Source organism: Erinaceus europaeus, chromosome 3 (assembly GCF_950295315.1).
Source record: "Erinaceus europaeus chromosome 3, mEriEur2.1, whole genome shotgun sequence".
Classification (NCBI taxonomy): Eukaryota; Metazoa; Chordata; class Mammalia; order Eulipotyphla; family Erinaceidae; genus Erinaceus; species Erinaceus europaeus.
This window is the reverse complement of record NC_080164.1, coordinates 115,895,151-115,914,634: the sequence shown is the minus strand read 5'-3', so window position 1 is coordinate 115,914,634 and position 19,484 is coordinate 115,895,151. Positions and strand designations below refer to the sequence as shown.

Sequence of the window (19,484 nt, the reverse complement as noted above, 5' to 3'; positions counted from 1 at the left end):
GAAAACTTCCTTTCAGACTAAGATGTCACTTTCTCTCTCTCCCTCTCTCACTCCTTCTCCCTCTCCCTCTTCCTCTCTTCCCCTCCAGGGTTACTGCTGGGGCTCAGTGCCTCCACTACGAATCCACTGTTCCTGGTGGTCTTTTCTTCCCCCATTTTATTGGCTAGGATAGAGAGAAACTGAGAGAGGAGGGGAAGACAGAGAAAGGGGAGAGAAAGAGAGACACCTGCAGACACCTGCTTCACCGCTTGTGAAGTGACTCCCCTGCAGGTGGGGAGCCAGGGGCTGGAACCAGGATCCTTGAACTGATCCCTGTGCTTTTCACTGGGATTAACCCGGTGCTCCATTGCCCAGCCCCCAGATGTTACTTTCTATATAAAGCCTTTCCTGCAACAGAACCACCTCTAAGAGCAACAGGAATTCCTGTTTCACTCTTCTACATAACCCTGACACTACATTTATAAAATTTATAATAGCATTTTTGTGATGTTATATAATATACATTCCTTGATTTTTATCTCACTCCATAGTTAGGTTTAGGAGAAAGGGCCATGCTGTATTCTTTTTTCTTTCTTTGGTTTCTGTACCATGGTAAGCCCATGACATTTATTGGAAAGAATGCTGGAAGGCCCAAGTTTTTGTCCCATTGCTGCAGGGGACATTGTGTGTCAGGGTTGGTGTTTACTTCTCAAAAGTTAATATTATTCTCTTTTTATAAGAAAGCTCAAAGTTTTCAACATGGCTTATGAGGCTTGGCTTTAGTAGTTGGTTCAAATTTCATTTTCATAGCCCATAATAAGAAAAGTTTTACACTGTGATCTAACCTTTGAAATAGTATGAACACACACACACACACACACACACACACACACACACACACACACACGGGGGTGGGAAGAGAGAAACTTTCTCTTTCTCTCGCCATTAGGCTTATTGCTGGGGCTGGGTGCCTGTACAACTCCACCACTCTCAACAACCATTTTTCTTTTTCTTTCTGTGCTTTAGATAAAGTGTGAGGGACAGAGGGGGGTGGGAGGAGGGACATCTGTAGCACTGCTCCACAGTTTGTGAAGCTTCCCCCTCTGGGTGGGGAAAGAAGATTGAACCAGGATCTTTATACAAGGTTACGTGTGCAGTCTACCTCATGCACCACCACAAGCCCCCATGAAAAGCACTGTTCTAGGTGATCTTTTCCTTTCCCTCCTTTCTGACTTCCTTCTCCACATTCCCCTTTTCTAGTCTACCTTCCTTGCTGTCCTTTCCACAGTGGGAGACTCACCCTGGGGGTCTTGGCTCTGTAGTTTCTCCTGCCTCCAGATGGCCACATGCCTCTGTTATCTCTACCATATTTCTTGCACTAGTGGTATTCTCCCGAGGAAGCCTTATTGAATACCAACCAGCAAGTGCTACATACAGTGCTGGAACCTGGTGAGCAAACATGCAGTATTTGTCCTCATATCTTGTCGTTAAAGTTCGGGGCTCCAGCAGGCCGGGCTAGCTTCGCGGCGGTGAACAGAGACTCGGGGACACATGGCTGGGCCGGGAAGCTGTATCTCTTTATTCATGAACAACAATTCATAAACTAACCCAAACTAATCACCACACAAATCTGTCCTGCCTCCTTCTCCTCCAGCGGTTGCGCCAAGAACTCTGGAACTATGTAGCATAGGGGGTGGGGAGAAAGAGAGCCGCAAAACTAGCAAGGGCCAAACCAATTCTCCTGGCGGAGGGAGAGCGAGACCAAACCAATGTGAAGCATAGCAACAATATCTTGGTCTCCACAATCCAGCAGAAGTAGAATAATTTAAATGTTGAGTGATGAGTAGCCCACATTTAAGCTTATTGAAACACATAAAAAAAAAATCAGGAGTCTGGTAGTGAAGCAGGTTAAGTGCAAGTGGTGCAAAGCACAAGGACTTGTGTAAGCATCCTGGTTCGAGCCCCCAGCTCCCCCACCTGCAGGGTGTCACTTCACAGGCGGTGAAGGAGGTCTGCAGGTGTCTATCTTTCTCTCCCCCTGTCTTCCCCTCCACTCTCTATTTCTCTCTGTCCTATCCAACAATGAGGACATCAATAACATCAACAATAACTACAACAACAATGAAAAACAACAAAGGCAATAAAAGGAAATAAATAAATAAGTAAATCGCAACTTAATGCACCAGCAAGATAGCTCACCTGAGAGGGATCCCAATTTGTTATGTGGCAACGCAGGTTTGAGTCCCAGGTCCATCACATAGGAATACTATGGCCCTAGAGGAAGCTTCAGCGCTGTGGTATCTCACTCTCTCTTTTTTTCCTTTTTTTTTCTTTTTTTTATTAGTGATTCTATATTGATTTGCAGGATTATAAGTGGTATAATTGTAATAGGGGTTTGATTCCATACAGTTCCCACCACCAGAGTTTCATGTTCCATCCCCTTCATTGGAAACTTCTCTACCACTTACTCCTCTGGGAGTATGAACCTAAATTCTTTTTGGGGTGCAGAAGGTGGGAGTTCTGTAATTGCTTCTCCACTGGGCATGGGTGTTGGCAGGTGGATCCGTACCCCCATCCCGTTTCTATCTTTCCCTAGTGGGAGAGAGCTCTGACCACCCTCTCTCTTTTTCTTTATTGTATATATATATATATATATATATATATATAAATTATTTATTTACTTTCCCTTTTGTTGCCCTTGTTGTTTTTTATTATTGTTGTAATTACTGTTGTTGTTGTTGTTGTTAGATAGGACAGAGAAATGGAGAGAGGAGGGGAAGACAGAGGGGGGAGAGAAAGACAGACACCTGCAGACCTGCTTCACCGCCTGTGAAGTGCTTCCCTTGCAGGTGGGGAGCTGGGGGCTCGAACCGGGATCCTTTCGCCTGTCCTTGTGCTTTGTGCCACCTGCACTTAACTTGCTGAGCCTGACTCCCTTCTTTATTGTTTTATCTGACTTTTTCATATGCAAAATAAAGCTCATGGAAGTAACATAGAATAAGTAGTGTAGGCTTGCTTCAAGGGTATACTGTTTAGCTAGAAGCATAAGGGTTAAAGAAAAGTCACAGAAGGGAGGAAATCCTGGCAGGAGAAAGGGTGTGTGCAAAGAGTAAGTCTTTGGTGACGACTTGATAGAGAAGGGTAAGATGTGAGCTTTTGCTGGCATTTACATTTTGATCTAGCCTTTGAAGTAGCATGAACATGTACTACTGACGAAGCATGCTGGGACTAGGGAAGGAAGGAGCATCTAAGCTTTTTGATTGAGCCTGTGCTCTGCCCACAAGGGTGACACTAATCCATTCACAACTGGTGAGCAAACTGGAGCTCAAGGCTTACATTGAGCCAAAAGTCCTAGGTTCAGTCCCCACACTGTCATATACCAGAGCTGAGCAGTGCTCTGGACTCTTAATTCTTTGTCTCTCAAGTATAAATAAATGAATGGATTCATTATGAAGCTCACAGGAAGAAGGTAAGTTCTGACCTTCTACATAGTAAGTGCTGCAAAGTGGTACTGGAGTGGGGAGAGGAAAGATAGAAGGCAGGGACTAATCTGTAGTTGGATAGAATTGCTAGTGGCCTTCAGGTAGGCATGCGCAGAAGATGAAGATGTTTAGAAGCTAACAATCAGCAAAGATGTCAGATGTTTAGGCTTGGCGTTAAAGGGTGATAGAAATCAAAGGATGACTAATAGCACATCGCAGATGGTTAATAAATATGAGTTGAACATGTGAATAAAAAAGATGACTTGGGGGCCAGGTGGTGGTGCACCTGGTTAAGTGCACACATTACAGTGTGCAAAGACCTGGGTTCAAACCCTTGGTCCCCATCTGTAGGGGAAAGCTTCGTGGGTGGTGAAGCAGGGCTGCAGGTGTCTGTCTGTCTGTGTGTCTATCTATCTATCTATCTATCTATCTATTTCTTCCTCCCCTCTCAATTTCTCTCTGTCTCTATCCAATAATAAATAAATAAATAAATATTTTAAAAACGATGATTTGGACACTGAGTGATCGCTGGTGCCAATACTGTGTCTTGTTGATTAAAGAGTCTCAAAGATACTTAATTTTTGAGGAACAGTGAAGTAAATTTTGATTTTCAAGACATGACTAAACTTTGTTTTGGGCACAAAGCTAATGTGTGACAAAACTACAGAACAGCATGAAAAGCAAGGAAAGCTGACATGAGTTTCCCTGTTAAGTCACTGGAACTTAGTTAATTCTTCTAATTATACACAGTCACGTTATAGTGGGAGTTTGCGTTGCTGGCATTCAGAGGATGCCCTGGCCAATCCATGCTGTGAAGTCCCCAAGCAACCCGATCACTTTCCATGTTACACTGTAAAACAGTGCCTTCGAAGCTTTTTAGGAGAGGTTTGCCAAATTACTGGGTGTGTTTGTCATATATCTGGAGTCAGTTTCCTCTTGAAGCAAGGAGCATGTGAAACTCTTCCTGATTCCAAGCTAAGCTCCCTGCTTGAGGTCATATAATCTGCTAGAGTCCAAAGTCCAGGAGCTCTTTCCTCTGCTCCTGGCTGAAAATCTCTAAGATTTCTAGGAGACTCAGATTCTTTTCATTCACTCTGCCCAAAAGACTGTCTCTATTCCACTTTGATGACAATCCACAAATTTCTCAATTTTTGCACCATACAGCATATGATGATTTCTGCCCTCAAATCATTTTGTTGTGTGAAGATCTCACTGTGGGTATCATTGAGATTTGAATTAAAAATCACTTACTTTCTCTAGGATGTTTTCTCTGGTCTCTACAAATGAAGCATACTTAGGAAGAGGACAACAGCTTTGATCACTGTGTATGGATTTTAAACAGAAGTTTTCATCTTGGATGCACCTTTAATTCACCTGGGAGAGATTCTAAATACCCTGATTCTAAATACCATACTCCAGATCACTTAAAACAGATTCTCTGGGGGTGGGATCTGAGCATCAGTAGATTTTTATTTATTTTATTTCATTTTTCAAGTCTGGCCTATAGTGGATTGAACCTGGGACCTCAGAGTCTCAGGCATGAAAGTCTGTTGTATGAACTGCTGTGATAGATCCCTGGCCCCTGGGCATCAGTATCTTTTAAAGTTCCCAAATGATTTCAATGTGTGGACCTAGTTGAGGCCACCTGGGTGGGAGCTTTTCGATGAAAATAATCTCCCTTTCAAGTGCCCTTCCTTGGTGCCTACTCTCTTTATAACCACAAGGTGGCAGCACCACAATGCAGTACACAAGTCCTCCACTGAGTGGGCATGGAGTGTTATGCCTCATTCTGATGCATAGTAGGTCTTTGGAGAGCCTCCATGTGGAGACAGCAGTGACCTCCCCACTGCTGTTTTCCGGGGGCTTTGTTTGGTTGAGAAAGCTTTGAAATATATTTATTTCAGTAGGTTAAATCGGCAGGCTGTATACTGAAAACTGCAAATGGATGGAAACTTACAAAGAGCAGGGGTCTTGGCGATCACATAGATTTGGATTTGCATACCTACCTCCAGCACTGACAGTGAGCAAGAGTTTCTCTAGTCACTACATATGTCATAATTGTGACTTAGAAAAGGAAGGCAGTCACGAGGGACTAAATGAGATGATACACGAAGAGTAGCTTTTTTGGTGACAAGGACATGGACAATGCCCAGAGCCCCCAAAATGTAGCATTTCTCATCATAGTATTTCTTTTCTGTGTGACTATCCTCTTTCCTTGTGTTATCCTATTTCTTAGTTTCCACTGGCAACTATCTTATGAAAGCATGCTCTAACCGTCTAAATGCAGAACAACCAAAGTCAACATTTTCTATCCTTTATCTGTGTGTCTTTTTGTAAGGGATGCAAGTATATTCCACATTTATAACCAAATTTCTGTACAAAATAATTAATCTACTATTATCATCATTGTCATCAGAACCTAATACTGCTTTCTCTGTGGTCGCCTGTGGTCTCCTAGGACCCATGTCCCAAGAAAACTGACATCTCACTGAAATAGCTCACTTGGTCAGTGCACTGCTTTGCCATGTGTGTGACCCTTGTTCAAGCCCAACCTCACCACATTGAAGGAAGTTTCAGTGCTGTGGTCACTTTTCTCCCTGTCTCTGTTAAAAAAAAAAAAAAGGAAGGAAGGAAGGAAGGAAGGAAGGAAGGAGAAAGGAAAAGTGTCAGCTCATGTGTTTGCCATTTGAAGACTGCTAGCAGGATCCTCCTTGATTACCTTGATGATACTACTACTGTTCTCTACTCTCCGTTCCTGTGTGAATTGTTTTTCTCTTAGAACTGTGGTTGCTAAGGAGTGTTCTCTCTCCAGCCCCCAATTTTTAAAAGGTGTGTGTGTGTGTGTGTGAGAGAGAGAGAGAGAGAGAGAGAGAGAACTATTCCACCACTTGCAATGTTCCATCTGTCATTATTGTTAGTGCTTCTGTGCAGTGCATGGAATTGAACCCAGAGCTTCCTGTGTGCTAGACATGCACTACTGAGCTACCCCGGTCCCCAAAGCACAGCTTCCTTTTTCCTTCTGGGAACCCTACCTTTGGCCCACAGTCTTACTATTAACTACTGGCAATGACTCGCCATTTTTTATGTTATCCAGTGTAGCTGTACTGAATTCCAGATCTATACATCTAACAACCACTACAATTTAAATGGGCACCTTGGAAGGAACACATTGATTATCTATTGAACTATCCCCTGTCCACGTGATACCTTCCTCCTCTGTTTCCCCACACCCCACACACCATTGCACCTCTCTGTCCCTGGCACTGTTGGTTTATGGTGGTATGTGGGGGTGGGTGGGGGCTGGGGGGTTGAACCTGGGACTTTGGAGCCTCAGGTATGAATATCTCTTTGCATAAGGTTTATGCTGTCTGCCCCCCCATCCTAAAAAAGTCATTCTATATTCTCCTCTCTGCCTCCTTCAAATTCGAGCTTATTAGTTTTTCACAGCCACCATTAGTGTTCCCTTCCCAACTGCAAATGTATTTCACTTTCCTACATTTGTATTTCTTACCTTGATCTGTCTGTCTTTAAATAGGCAGCTCAGCCTGACTTTTGCATCCAGCCTGTTCTTATTAAATTAGCATCTGTGTGTGCTCCCCTGCTTTTCCCTTCCTGACTGTGTCTTCAAATGACCCTTTCTCTAGTTCTGTTTAGGGATCCACTGGAAGACAAGTTCGGAACTCAGGATGAATCAGACTTGTCTCTGAAAACAGGTCTTACTCATCTTTTATCCTCCCTGGTGGAGTGCTTTCAACTCATTAAGTCTCTTAAGGGCCATTTATGTCATCTGCTGTCTTAGACTCTTTCCATTCCTCTTTAAGAGCACCAGCCGAGATGCTAAAATTGTCTATACATTTAAGAAAAACCAATTGATAGTCTAAGTTGCCAGTTAACTTTTAAAAGACTGTGAACATTTGGTCATTGGAAATCAGATCATTTCTCACTGCATAGAATGGTCACAATATAAACTATAAACTCTGGAAAAATGCATAGTCAGTTGTTTTGATAACTGTGCATGTTACACAGTTTGGTAGATTGCTGTTGGGGTGGTTATTTATTTTAGTAAATTCTGCATCCTATTAACGGAGTGAACTTTTACTGGTGTTCTATGACAATCAAATTTTAGAAAAAAAATAGAACATATGAATTGTGTCATCAGCAAATAAAACAAAACAAACAAAAAAACCCTTCAAAGTACATATTATGTAGTGCTATTAAAAGCATTCAACCTAAACTCTTTTTTCAAGTGAGTGTTTCAAAAATTTCTATTCAGCAAAAATTTTAAAGTAGATTTGGAAGCCTTGTTTCATCTGTATAGATTCAAAAAAATAGAAAATCAAATTCTGCACATCTGCTTAAGTGCATATTCTACATAAGCAAATTTTCTGATATAGTTTATACAAATCTTAGCCCTCACTGGTTGAAATCTTACAGTAATTGGTACATGTTGCAGTAACATTACCTTGTTGAGGTGAGTGAGAACAGCAAAACCTGCTTCAGCTGGAAATGGTTTTTTTAATTTGATCCCTCAGCTGAATTAGTAGAGAAAGCGCAAACCGACAAAGCTATTTAAGGCTCTCATTCACATTTTCAACAAGACAGCAGAACACATGGGGGAAAAAAGTGGAACAAAACCATATTGTGTGCTTCATCAGGACCGAGAAAGCAGAAAAGAAACACCAACAGCTTGATGATGATCATATGGCTTAGAACATGATGGAAAACCATGTTCCTTCTGGGTCTCAGGATGAAGTAAAGGAACACTTTGTGTGATTTTTATGTCTGCTTCTCTTCTTTGGACATTCACATGCGAAGAAGTCTTTATGTTCTGTAAGATATACTGACAGGAACATTCAGGGTTATGAATGTTGATTACTTTGGTGATAGTTGCCAGATCAAATTACACATGTCCAATGACAGAACAACAGGCACAGAAATAAGAGTGGCAGGCTGATGCTATGTTTTAGAGCAGTAGAGGGTATAGTTATATGTGCTAAGCCCCACCTCCCCCGGTAGAAAAATCTGGCAACCTAGTTGTTTTGCCCCTCCTGCAAATACTGCATACCTAATATCACCTTTAAAGTGCCACACCATCCCATGACTACACGAGGAACACACAAAATGACCCTCTAATGCAGGCCCCCTCTGAGAGTCAGGGCAGGAGACACAGCTGGGATTGTTTAGGGGCAATTATCCTGCTGGCTTTGGTTTCTACTTATTGTTTTCCCCAGATGCTTATTGTATGCACTGTTTCATTATCCCTAATTCTAGACTCATCTTAATTATTGTTTGCTCTGGGTTACTCATTAAATTGGTGCTAAGCATTGTTTCAACATAGCTTAGCAATGTTCCATCAGGTTCCATCATTGCTTAGCAATGTGACTTCGAGATAGTTTTATTTTTTATTATTTTTATCACCACCAGGGTTATTGCTAGGGCTCAGTGCCTGCCCTATGAATCCACCTTTTTTTTTTTGTTTCTTTTTGTCCTGTTTTATTTAATAAGACAAAGAGAAATTGAGAGGAGAGAGGGAGATAAAGAGGGAAAGAGAAAGATACCTGTAGACCTGCTTCACCTGTAGTTGGGGAGTGAAGGCTCAAACCCGGATAATATTTGTGCTCAGTTGGATAGACCATCACCCAGTCTCTATTCAAAATAGCTTTAAAAGGAATTTTTTGGTGTTGATTTCCATATCTGTGAGATCTCAAGGCATATATAAAGAACCTAACAAATAGTGTCTCCTCAGAAAATAAGATTTTCCATAATTAGAGAATAATGTTCTTTATTTGAGATGCCCAAAGATGACCAAGAAAGTGTATGTGAGAACATCCTAACTGTGGGATTTTTAGTGTCATATTCTATTCTGAAATTCATTTTTCTTTTATTCATGTGAACATTAGTACTGATATTATTTTTTCTGTATGTTTTTTTAAACATTTTAGGTGCTACTCATATTAATACTCCTTACCAAGTATCTATCTGAATATTTCTGAGTGTGGTGGCAGATTTAAGGTTTGGAAATATTTATGGGGTGCAAAGGCAGATTTTTCTGTCACGTCTTGTTGCTGCCTTGAAAGATTAATGATCTGGTTTATGTGACAGGTACATGAGACTATTAGACTTCTTTTGAAAGCCCTCTGATCCCTTGTCTTTTATCACATGATAATATTCCCATTCTTCATTAAATGTCCATTTCTCCTTCTTCTTCTTTTAAACATTTATTTATTTACTTTGGAGACCCAGGGAAATTGAGAGGCAAAGGAGAGGTGGGGGGGGGAGAGGGATAGAGAGAGATGCAGCCATTCTTTACAAACAGTGAAGCTTCCCCTTCTGCAGATAGGCACCAGGGACTTGAATCCAAGTCTCAGAGGATTTTAACATATGCTCTCTTCCAGGCTCACCACTGCCTGGCCCCGGTCTTTCTCCTCTTTCCTAGCGGACCTTTCTTCTGCTGTACCTTAAACTTTAGTTTTTGACAGGGGTCTGCTCTGATTATTTAATCTTTCTGCCTATACTCTCCCTGGGCAATGTCATCTTCTGTCATGATTTCAGCAAATACCTCTTGCTGATAGCCTCAAATATATACCCCATTAGGCAGCAAGCTCCTTGAGACAGTCTTGACAACCCAATTTCTGTAACCTGTTCATCTATTGAATGGATGAACTTAGTAAATTAATTCTATTGTTTACCAATTTCCAGTAAACATATGTTTTTTTCACATACTTATTTTATTTGAAATGTTCTGAAGATGTAGATATAATATCAGTAAAACATGCACAGCTATTTATATTCAGTTCTTGTTTATGTAATCCACACACAAATTAAAAATTTTTTTTTTCCCTCTTTGTTGCCCTTGTTGTTGTAGCCTTGTTGTGGTCATTATTGTTGTTGTTGATGTCGTTCATTGTTGGATAGGACAGAGAGAAATGGAGAGAGAAGGGGAAGACAGAGAGGGGGAGAGAAAGACACTTGCAGACCTGCTTCACTGCTTGTGAAGCTACTCCCCTGCAGGTGGGGAGCCGGAGGCTCGAACCGGCATCCTTACACCGGTCCATACGCTTTGTGCCAACTGCGCTTAACCCGCTGCACTACCGCCTGGCCCCCTTTTTAATTTTTTTTCCCTTTTGTTGTGCTTGTTGTCTATCGTCATTGTTGTTATTGTTGTTGTTATTGCTGTCGTTATTGTTGGATAGGACAGAGAAATCAAGAGTGGAGGGGAGGAAAGAGAAGGGAGAGAAAGATAGACACCTGCAGACCTGCTTCACCACTGCCTGTGAAGTGAATCCCCCGCAGGTAGGGAGCTGGGACCTCGAATGGGGATCCTTACGCTGGTCCTTGCGCTTCGAGCCATGTGCGCTTAACCCACTGCGCCACCACCTAGCTCCCCACAGTCAAATTTTTATAAGGCTTAGAGTCAATAAAGTAGAATTCAAACCTTCAGAATTAACAGAGAGGCAATGTTCAGTCTTTTGAAAAAATCCCAAAGCATACACACATCACAATCCCTAATATCCTCCATATTAGTATCCTTAACCTGGTCTCATCCTTTTTTTTTTTTTTTTTTTTTTATCTCCAATTGTTCCAATCCATGAAACCCTCCTAAGATACTCTTTCAACAAACATCTCTGGGCATGTCTGTTCATCTTTACTGTTTGTTTCATTTATATTTAGATTGCTCCTTAGTGAAGAGAATCCTTCCTGTTTCATAAAGGAGAGAGAGAGAGAGAAAGAGAGCGCACAACAGAGCGATGGAACACTAGTTGTTCAAAGTAAGTGAAGGAAGTGTCCCAGACCACAGTGTGCCTACCAACTCCCTCTGTATCTGTTTGTTTTTTATTTATTTTTATTAATGATTTAATATTGATTTATAAGATTACAAGATAACAGGCATACAACTCTGTCCCATTCCTACCACCACAATTCTGCATCCCCAGTCCCTCCACTAGAAGCTATAGCAGTTCTCTCAAAGTTGCAGATATGGGTTAACTTATTTCTACAACTATCTTTTTAGATTTGTATATCTTTACCCACTTTTAAGGTTCTATATTCCCTTCCTTCTCAAGTCACACATACACCTGTTACTACATCCAAATCTCTCTCTTTTCTTCTCTCTCTCCGGTTCCTTATGGTGATGGAGTTCAAAGTCCTCTGGTCATCTTCCTGCTATAATTTCTCCCCTTCTGGGGGTAGGGATCATAATTATTTTGGGGGTGCAGCAAAGCCAAGCCCTGGTGTGTGAAGATGCTTTGCCAAGAGAGGCTTTGAACTGGCCTTTCCCTGGCCCCTACTGGACACAGTATGCACAGGCTCTCAAGGCCTCCCAGGGTCCTGTGCATTGTCTGTACTTCTTGTGACAATGGACTTAGCTTAGCATCCTGCCTGCTGGCTTCTCCAGGTGCTGGATTTTTCCATTCGTTTTGGAAGTGAACACAACTCAAGAGTGTAGTTACTGCCAAAGTTCATAAATGTCATTTTCCCTCACTACAACAAAACTATTTTGAAGTTTTCATTGGCGCTTCATCAAACAGCTGTTGCCACTGTCTAAATGTGAAGTACACAGAGTCTAACCTCAAAGCAAACTACACAGAAAGAAAGCAAAGTACTGAGTCCAAGACGTTTTCTCTCAAGAAGCCATATAGGCTGCCTTCAACACATTTGCTTTATAGTTGTGACTTGATGCCCAATAGTGGAAGGACACATTCGAATAAAGGTTCTGCAGTACAGAGCAAAAGGGTAATTGGCCAATGATCCAACGACAGCAGCAGTGCCATATTCAAACAGATGTACACAGATGCAGACAGAAGCAAAAAACTATGATAGCAGTGGGCCCCTAGGAACATGCCTAAAATGGGCTTCCTAGCTTCTTTCCAACCTAAGATCCCTGCTACCATCTATTCTACTCCTACTTTTTTTGTTTCATGTCATTAATCATTTTGTCCTGCTTTATATTTTGCCAGCTGTCAGCTACTAAGTTCCAAATGCTACCATGATGCTATCCTGACTTCCCTGGGCAGATGACCTCACCTCTCCAGAGCCCTGACCCGCTAGAGAAAGATAGAAAAAGGCTGGGGGTATAGATCCACCTGCCAATGTCCATGTTCAGTGAAGAAGCCTGATGGTGCCACCCCTGCATCTTTCCTACACAGTCAGTGTAACTGTGTTCTCTGGTGTGCTGGGGCAAATGGGCATGCTGCTTAGCTCAGTTCTCCAAGCCACAGCTACTCTGATAGCCATAGCCAGATCATGGGACAGGCCACTTCTCATAGGCCTTAAAGAGGTGTCTGGCCCTTGTGTGATTCTTCCTCAGTAGACAGTATTGTGTCAAGTTGCCCAGAATACCTGGAGGAGACCTTCTGTCTTCACATCCGGCTGCCCTGCTGTCTGTGAGGCTGCACTGACCTACCAGGCACCTCTGTGCCACACTGAGGGGATTCTGAAGGTGGCAGCAAAGGGCCACTCTGTCATATCCTGCTGCCCTTGAGCCAGAGACCCTGCCTCAGAGGCCAACAGCCATCTCTGAAAGTTCTGCCCAAGGTCTGCCTTTCAAGGGGTTTGGGTCTTAATAGCTTGGGCCATTTTTGTTGAGGAAGCTGTCGCTTTTGGACTATTAGAGAGGATGCATTCCAGGATGCCCAGTTTCATGATGCCAGCCATTTTCTAGTTCTTTTCCCTCACCCCATTGCCATCCAGTGTAGCTTCTCAGCCCCTTCTCTGTGTGTCCACTTAGCCTGAGTTGGAGCCACCTTAGTGTCCTGCACCTACATCTTCCCAGAGGTAACCCTTAGAAAGATGTCAGGGAAGTAATGGAAGCCACCTGTGTGAAATCTCTCCTTCCCCATCTCTGAGCTCATTCCTCTAAGGAATTGTTTTTAAGTTAGGATTTTTATGGGGAGAGAAAGACCAGAGCTACTCTCTGTCATATTATGTCTGCTATGCTAGAGATGACACCCAGGACCAGGCATGTGCTCTACCACTCAGCTGTCTTCCTGACCCCCCTGAGTCAGAAAGTCCTGCAGAGTAAGCTCTGGAGATCTGGATTCTACTTTGTGATTTGGTCATCAGCAAGTATAGATTTGTCAATGGATTTTTCTTAGGTTTCTGGGGAAAATTTCAACTTAATGCCACCATGGGTTTTTACATAATTAATATAGGATTCTGATCACCATCAAAACCAGTGAATCATAAGGAATTCTCAAGCACTGTAAGTATTTTGACCATTGCACAAGACTTACCATGTATTTTTATTCTGCAGCCTCCACCGCAGATATATGACAAGCAGTTGGATGAAAGAGAGCACACCATTGAAGAATGGAAAGGTGACTGCTTTTCTATCACAGTCCATTTTTTGCCTTAGTGAAACCCCAGAAAGTAGTCTCACCATTTTTCTTTTCAGGCCAGTTCAATAACAGATGATTTTCTTTTTAAAAACAGATAAATTTGGGGGCAGTCAAATAGTTCACTTGGGTAATGCGCTGCTTTGCCAGTGCACGGCCCAGGTTCTAACCCAGACCCCATTGCAGTGAAGGAAGCTTCAGTGCTAGCTTCTTTATCTCTCTCTCCTCAACCCTCCCTCCCTCCTTCTTTTTCCTTTCTTTATCTCTCTGTCTATATATGTGTGTGTGTGTGTGTGTGTATCACACTTTATATATATATCAGTCTCTCAGTATCTGTGTAAAAACAAAACATGAAAAATCATGAAAATATTTTTTTATTAGTGATTCAATAATGGTTTACAAGACTATAAGATTCCAGGGGTATAATTCAAACGACACCTACCAGCCAAGTCCTTTGCTTTCCTGCCTCATAACAGCCATAGTTCTGATTGAGTCTTTAAGGCTTAAGAGGCTTGACTACTCCTTTATTTATTTATGTTGCAAGTTCCTGTGTGTCAGTGATTAACATCACACCCATGAGCAAAACCACCAGGTAGTTGTCTTTCACTTCCTCACTTACTTCACTAAACAGCATTACCTCCAACTAGAGAGGATTTTCTTATTGCTACCCGGTTAGACCACTTTCTCTCATTGGAAGCCCTGGGACCTAGTGCGTGCAGTTTTACCACTCCCAGGCTACTTCTTCATGGAGATAAAAGGCAGCAGAGAGGGTATGTGTATGTGTATGTGTGTGTCGGGGGGGGGGCGTTTGGGGGAGAAGAGGCAGTGTATGTATAGTGCCACTGGCACTATAGCACTCCTATGTGGTGTTGGGATTCAAACCTGGACATTGCTCATGGCAAAACAGGTGTCTTGCCTGGTCATTTATTCCTTTCGCCCATGGACCATTTTCAAAAAGTCCTCAAACATCAGCTATGTTTTTCATACTAGTGACTATTTCATTCATTGATAAATTAAAGGAATCAGTTACTGATGCCTTCTAAATAGTGCTCATTTCCATGGTCAGGCCAAGTTTTAGTTCAGAGTTTCAAAATTAAACATTTCATGGTTGTGTGTAAAATTATCAATAAAATGGATATATTAAAATTATGTCTGAAATGCTTTTAGACATTAAAAAGCAAAGGCAGTCATTTCTGTCACATTAGGAAATAAAAGGTAGTTAATCCATCGAGAATTCTTGTCAAGCAAGAATGTGCAGGATTGAATAAATTCAACTACAGATGATAAAATAAAAAGAACATTAAGTGCATGTGGCACAAAGTGCAAGGACCAGCGTCAGGATCCCGGTTCGAGCCCCCAGCTCTCCACCTGTAGGGGAGTCGCTTCACAGGTGGTAAAAAGCAGGTCTGCAGGTGTCAATCTTTCTCTTCTCCTCTTTGTTTTCCCCTCCTCTGTCCATTTCTCTCTGTCTTATCCAACAATGATGGCATCAATAACAACAACAATAATAACAATAATAACTACAACAATAAAACAAGGGCAACAAAAGGGAATAAATAAATAAATATTAAAAAAATAAAAAGAACAAAGACATACTTAGCAATGACAAAGAAATGACAGTGGATGCTAGTTTGAGAATAGATGAAATACATTTTCTTTATTTCTTATTAGTCAGTTAATAATGATCAACAAGATTGTGGGATAAGAGGGGTACATTTCCACACAATTCCCACTACCAGAGTTCCCTATCCTAACCCCTCCACTGGAAGCTTCCCTATTCTTTATCTCTCTGGGAGCATGGACCCAGAATCATTATGGGGTGCAGAAGGTGGGAGGTCTGACTTCTGTAATTGCTTCTCCGCTGAACATGGGCATTGACTGTTCCGTCTGTACCCCAGCTTATCTCTCTCCCTAGTGGGGTAGGGCTCTAGGGAGGTGAGGTTCCAGAACATATTGGTGAGGTCGTCTGCTCAGGGAATTCAGGTTAATGGCATGGTACACCTGCAGCATTGTAGCTGAGAAGCACTATGATATAAAGCAGAATAAATTGTTCAGTGATCCAGAACCTAAAGGTAAGAATGGAGCAGGTGAGATTTAGGTTCTTCATGCTGGAAGAAGCTAGGTCATGGGCCCCTTGGGATATATCTGAATTTTTCTAATCTTGGATTTTAGGTTAATTTAGACAAGTCTAAGAAGAAAAAGAATGAGGTGGAAAGCTATAAGGATTTGTAATAGGTTAATGCCACAGAGGTATTATGAAATACATATTTGTATGAATATACAAAAAAAAAGTTCAAAACCTCGTCATTAAAGGGTTGATGAAATAGCTCACTTGGATATTGTGCTGCATTGCCATGCAAACAATCCAGGTTCAAGTCCAGCCTCCACTGCACTGAAGGAAGCTCCAGTGCTGTGGTCTCTCCCCCACCCACTTCCCCTCCTCTCCTCTCCCCTCCTCTCTCAAACACAAAGTGATTAAAAAGTTAGCAAGGATCAGAGTCATCTCCATCAAACTCAGAAAACAAGCCTAGTGTGCTTCCTGTTTATTTACCATTATTTTTGTGGGGCACTCACTTCTGCCAGGCCCTGTTTTGTTGCAGAAAGAGGAGTAAAGGAATCTCGGTTTACAGTTTGCTTGACCTCAGTGTCATTAACAGATTTTTCTCTGCACATTGTGAGTTCTTTTTGTAATACTCATACCTTTCTTACAGAACTTATCTACAAGGAAGTCATGAATTCAGAAGAAAAGACGAAGAATGGTGTAGTGAAAGGACAACCTTCTCCTTCAGGTACTCATTCTCAGTGAATAACTCATACATCCCTAATGGTGTGTGTTCCCGTTTGCTTGTTTGTTGTTGTTGTTTTTAAAGAGTCAGTGATATTGATGTGATGCAGTCAGTGACATTGCTTTTGAAAAACCCATGTATTTTTATGAAAGAAAGCAGAGCGCTTCTCGAACTCTGACATATGGTAATGTCGAGGATTGAACCTGGGACATCTGGGCTCACAGATTTGCAAGTCCTGTGCTCTAACACTAAGCTATTTTCCCTGCCCCAGTAGCCTCCTTTGAGAGCATATGGACAAATTTCCCAAAGCTATTTCCCTCTACTGATTTTAGTTTTATTCCTCTTGGCATTTAGAGTGACATTGGGATTATTCTGACTATGATTACATAGAACAAGAACAGCATATATTAAAAATACATAGTAATTCATAAAAGAAATTCTAACAGGGACTAATTAAAGGATAATTGCTCTGTATCAAAATGCAGAGGCATAATGTACTACTAGTCACAGTCAATATGTCTTCCCTTATTCACATCACTGTTCTAACTCTTCCTAAGGATGATGGTAGTTAAAACATCAGTCAAATGGGTTCCAATTACAGTCAAGATGGAAAAAGTTTGACTCTGCTCTCAGCAGGTCTAACATGCATTTGTACATACATGTACTTCACCAACCTTAGTACTGCACTTTCAGGTTACTTGAGATAATTGCTCACAACCAGCATTGTTGATAAATTTTTTCCTAAACTCTGTGCTGTGAATATGAAGAGGGTCTGCTACTAAACACGACTTGCCTTCAGCCTTAAACTACATTCAGCTCATGTTGACAAGACTATAGACTGCAAATGATTCACTTAGAGGAAAAAGGATGTGGTGTTCTACCATTGATAAATACTCCTCTTCCGTGCACTTTAAGCTCAGGAAAACAAGGATGTAGGATGAATTTTCATATTGCTACTGCTCTTTGAATAGATAGTTGGCTTGTTCAACCCCTATGACTATCAAACATAGGAAATTCAGCTAGACCTCTTCTCAATTCCATCTCAATTCTGTCTTCTCCGCAAATAGTCTTTTGGGAATCCTGGGAGTTGTCCTGACACACTTCCTCATCCACCCTAGCCTCCATATTGATACACGTCTGCAGAAGTTGCTTCTAACCTGCTTGTATGTTCTGCTGAAATGGCAACAGAGTTTGTATATACTCAGGGTATAGTCCTTTAACCGTCTTATGCAAAACAAAATTGAGTACAAGTAAAGTTACTTTTGCCTCATCAGTGTTGGAAATGGCAAAATGACAAAAAAAAAAAAAAGCTCAATGATGGTATAGTAAATTAGTGTGCATGTAGTCTGTGAAAAAGATAATATCGAAAAAAAAACCATCAGTAAATTTGTAAATATCCTACAAGACAACCAGACCTATCTTGTGATAGTTTTTTTTTTACCAGAAAGAAAAAAATAAGCATAATTTTAATCTTAGGGTCTTCGTGTAATTTTTCAGTTTGTAAGGCTACTGGCCCCTAGTCAACTGAAAACATTAAAAAATCAACAAAATTTGCTCCATAGAATAGTCAGAAGATGTTAAAGATGGACAATGGTCAAACCTGGTGTTTCGCCTTAATCTCAACTTTTGCATTTTTTTTCCCTAAATAATATGTAAAGGTCTGAAATTTGCAATGGCTGTATGCTATGAGCAGGTAAAACTTAAAACCTATGTATGCTAAGAGGAGCTGAATCCAACTGTAGATATAGAAAATCCTTTACCACTTGCAAATGGTAGACTTAAGGTCAATAGCTACTTATGTAGCACTTTATTTCTGCAACAAATGAAAAATAAGTACACTCCACTAAATTATTTAATACTGAATACAACCTATTCTTTAACAAACTAGGATATTGGGCCAGGATAAGAGATTGCTGCCAATTCACATCCATTGTGTTTAAAATTAAGCACATCTGTCCTATTTAGATTTAGATTCAAAAGTGTCTCAGCAGGACACTTTTTCTCTCAGTATTCTCCTTCCTATTAATGGAATTTCTATTTTCTAAGCTCCCCAGCCTGGGACTCCCAATGAGTCCTTTACTGCACATTTCTATTGTCACAGGGACCCACATTCTCCATCCTAAACAGTTTGCTGGTTAGATATCTGACATCTTGCTACCAGCCCTTTCACTCCCAACTTTAGGAGTGAAGTTTTGCTGAAGTAATCATCCTAACTTCAGTGTCTGACTTGATCTTTCAAACCACCTTTGGTCAGAAATTCTTCCAGTCAGTGCTTCCCAATCACAATTTGACCAGGAGACATTTTCTTGAACTCTTGTGGAGTGTTCTCCAGGTTTGTGCCCTTTCACAGGACACCTGTAGAACTCTGTCCTAGGGTTCTATATTACCACTATCTGACAAGACTGGATCCCATTGTTAGTTAGTAATGGAAGTGTTCTTTTATCAGATGCCATCTCATTCCCATGTATTTTTCATGTTTTCCCAAAGACTTCTCTGAATATAGGATTGTTGTTTCTTATTGGCCCTATGTTTAAATACGAACCTCTTCTCACGATAACCCGTTTTGACTGTGAATTTGGTCAGAAGATGGAATGTATTCATCTTCATGCCAAGTGCTGTGCCTTGCATATAACAGTAGCTTGATAAATAGTGAATTTGAAATTACCACTGAGCATGTTTATTGATGCTCTTGCAGAGACAAAGTTCAAGAGAGCATCATAGTTGTTATTTAGTATGCAAGTCTGTGTGTTCTTATGCCAGTAAATGTTTACTCTTTCTGTTAATTTCTGTGAAGATAAATGAGCAAGTATATGAATAGTTACTGTTGGTATAAGTTCATGCTCCAGACAAAGGCTTGCTGTTTTCAGGTAGTTATTTGATTTGTTTATCTTGGAAATGAGTGT

General features: G+C 41.2%; 1 protein-coding gene across 14 annotated transcripts in view; it reads left to right on the top strand.

Moving 5' to 3' along the window:
- MAPK10 (mitogen-activated protein kinase 10) overlaps nucleotides 1-19,484 on the top strand; it is a 302,017-nt gene that overhangs the window by 270,634 nt on the left and 11,899 nt on the right. For all 14 annotated transcript variants that reach the window (XM_060187751.1, XM_060187759.1, XM_060187756.1 and 11 more), the window contains 2 exons: nucleotides 13,714-13,777; nucleotides 16,507-16,584. In XM_060187751.1, the coding sequence (XP_060043734.1) occupies nucleotides 13,714-13,777; nucleotides 16,507-16,584 (142 nt within the window). The remainder of the gene's footprint in view (nucleotides 1-13,713; nucleotides 13,778-16,506; nucleotides 16,585-19,484) is intronic.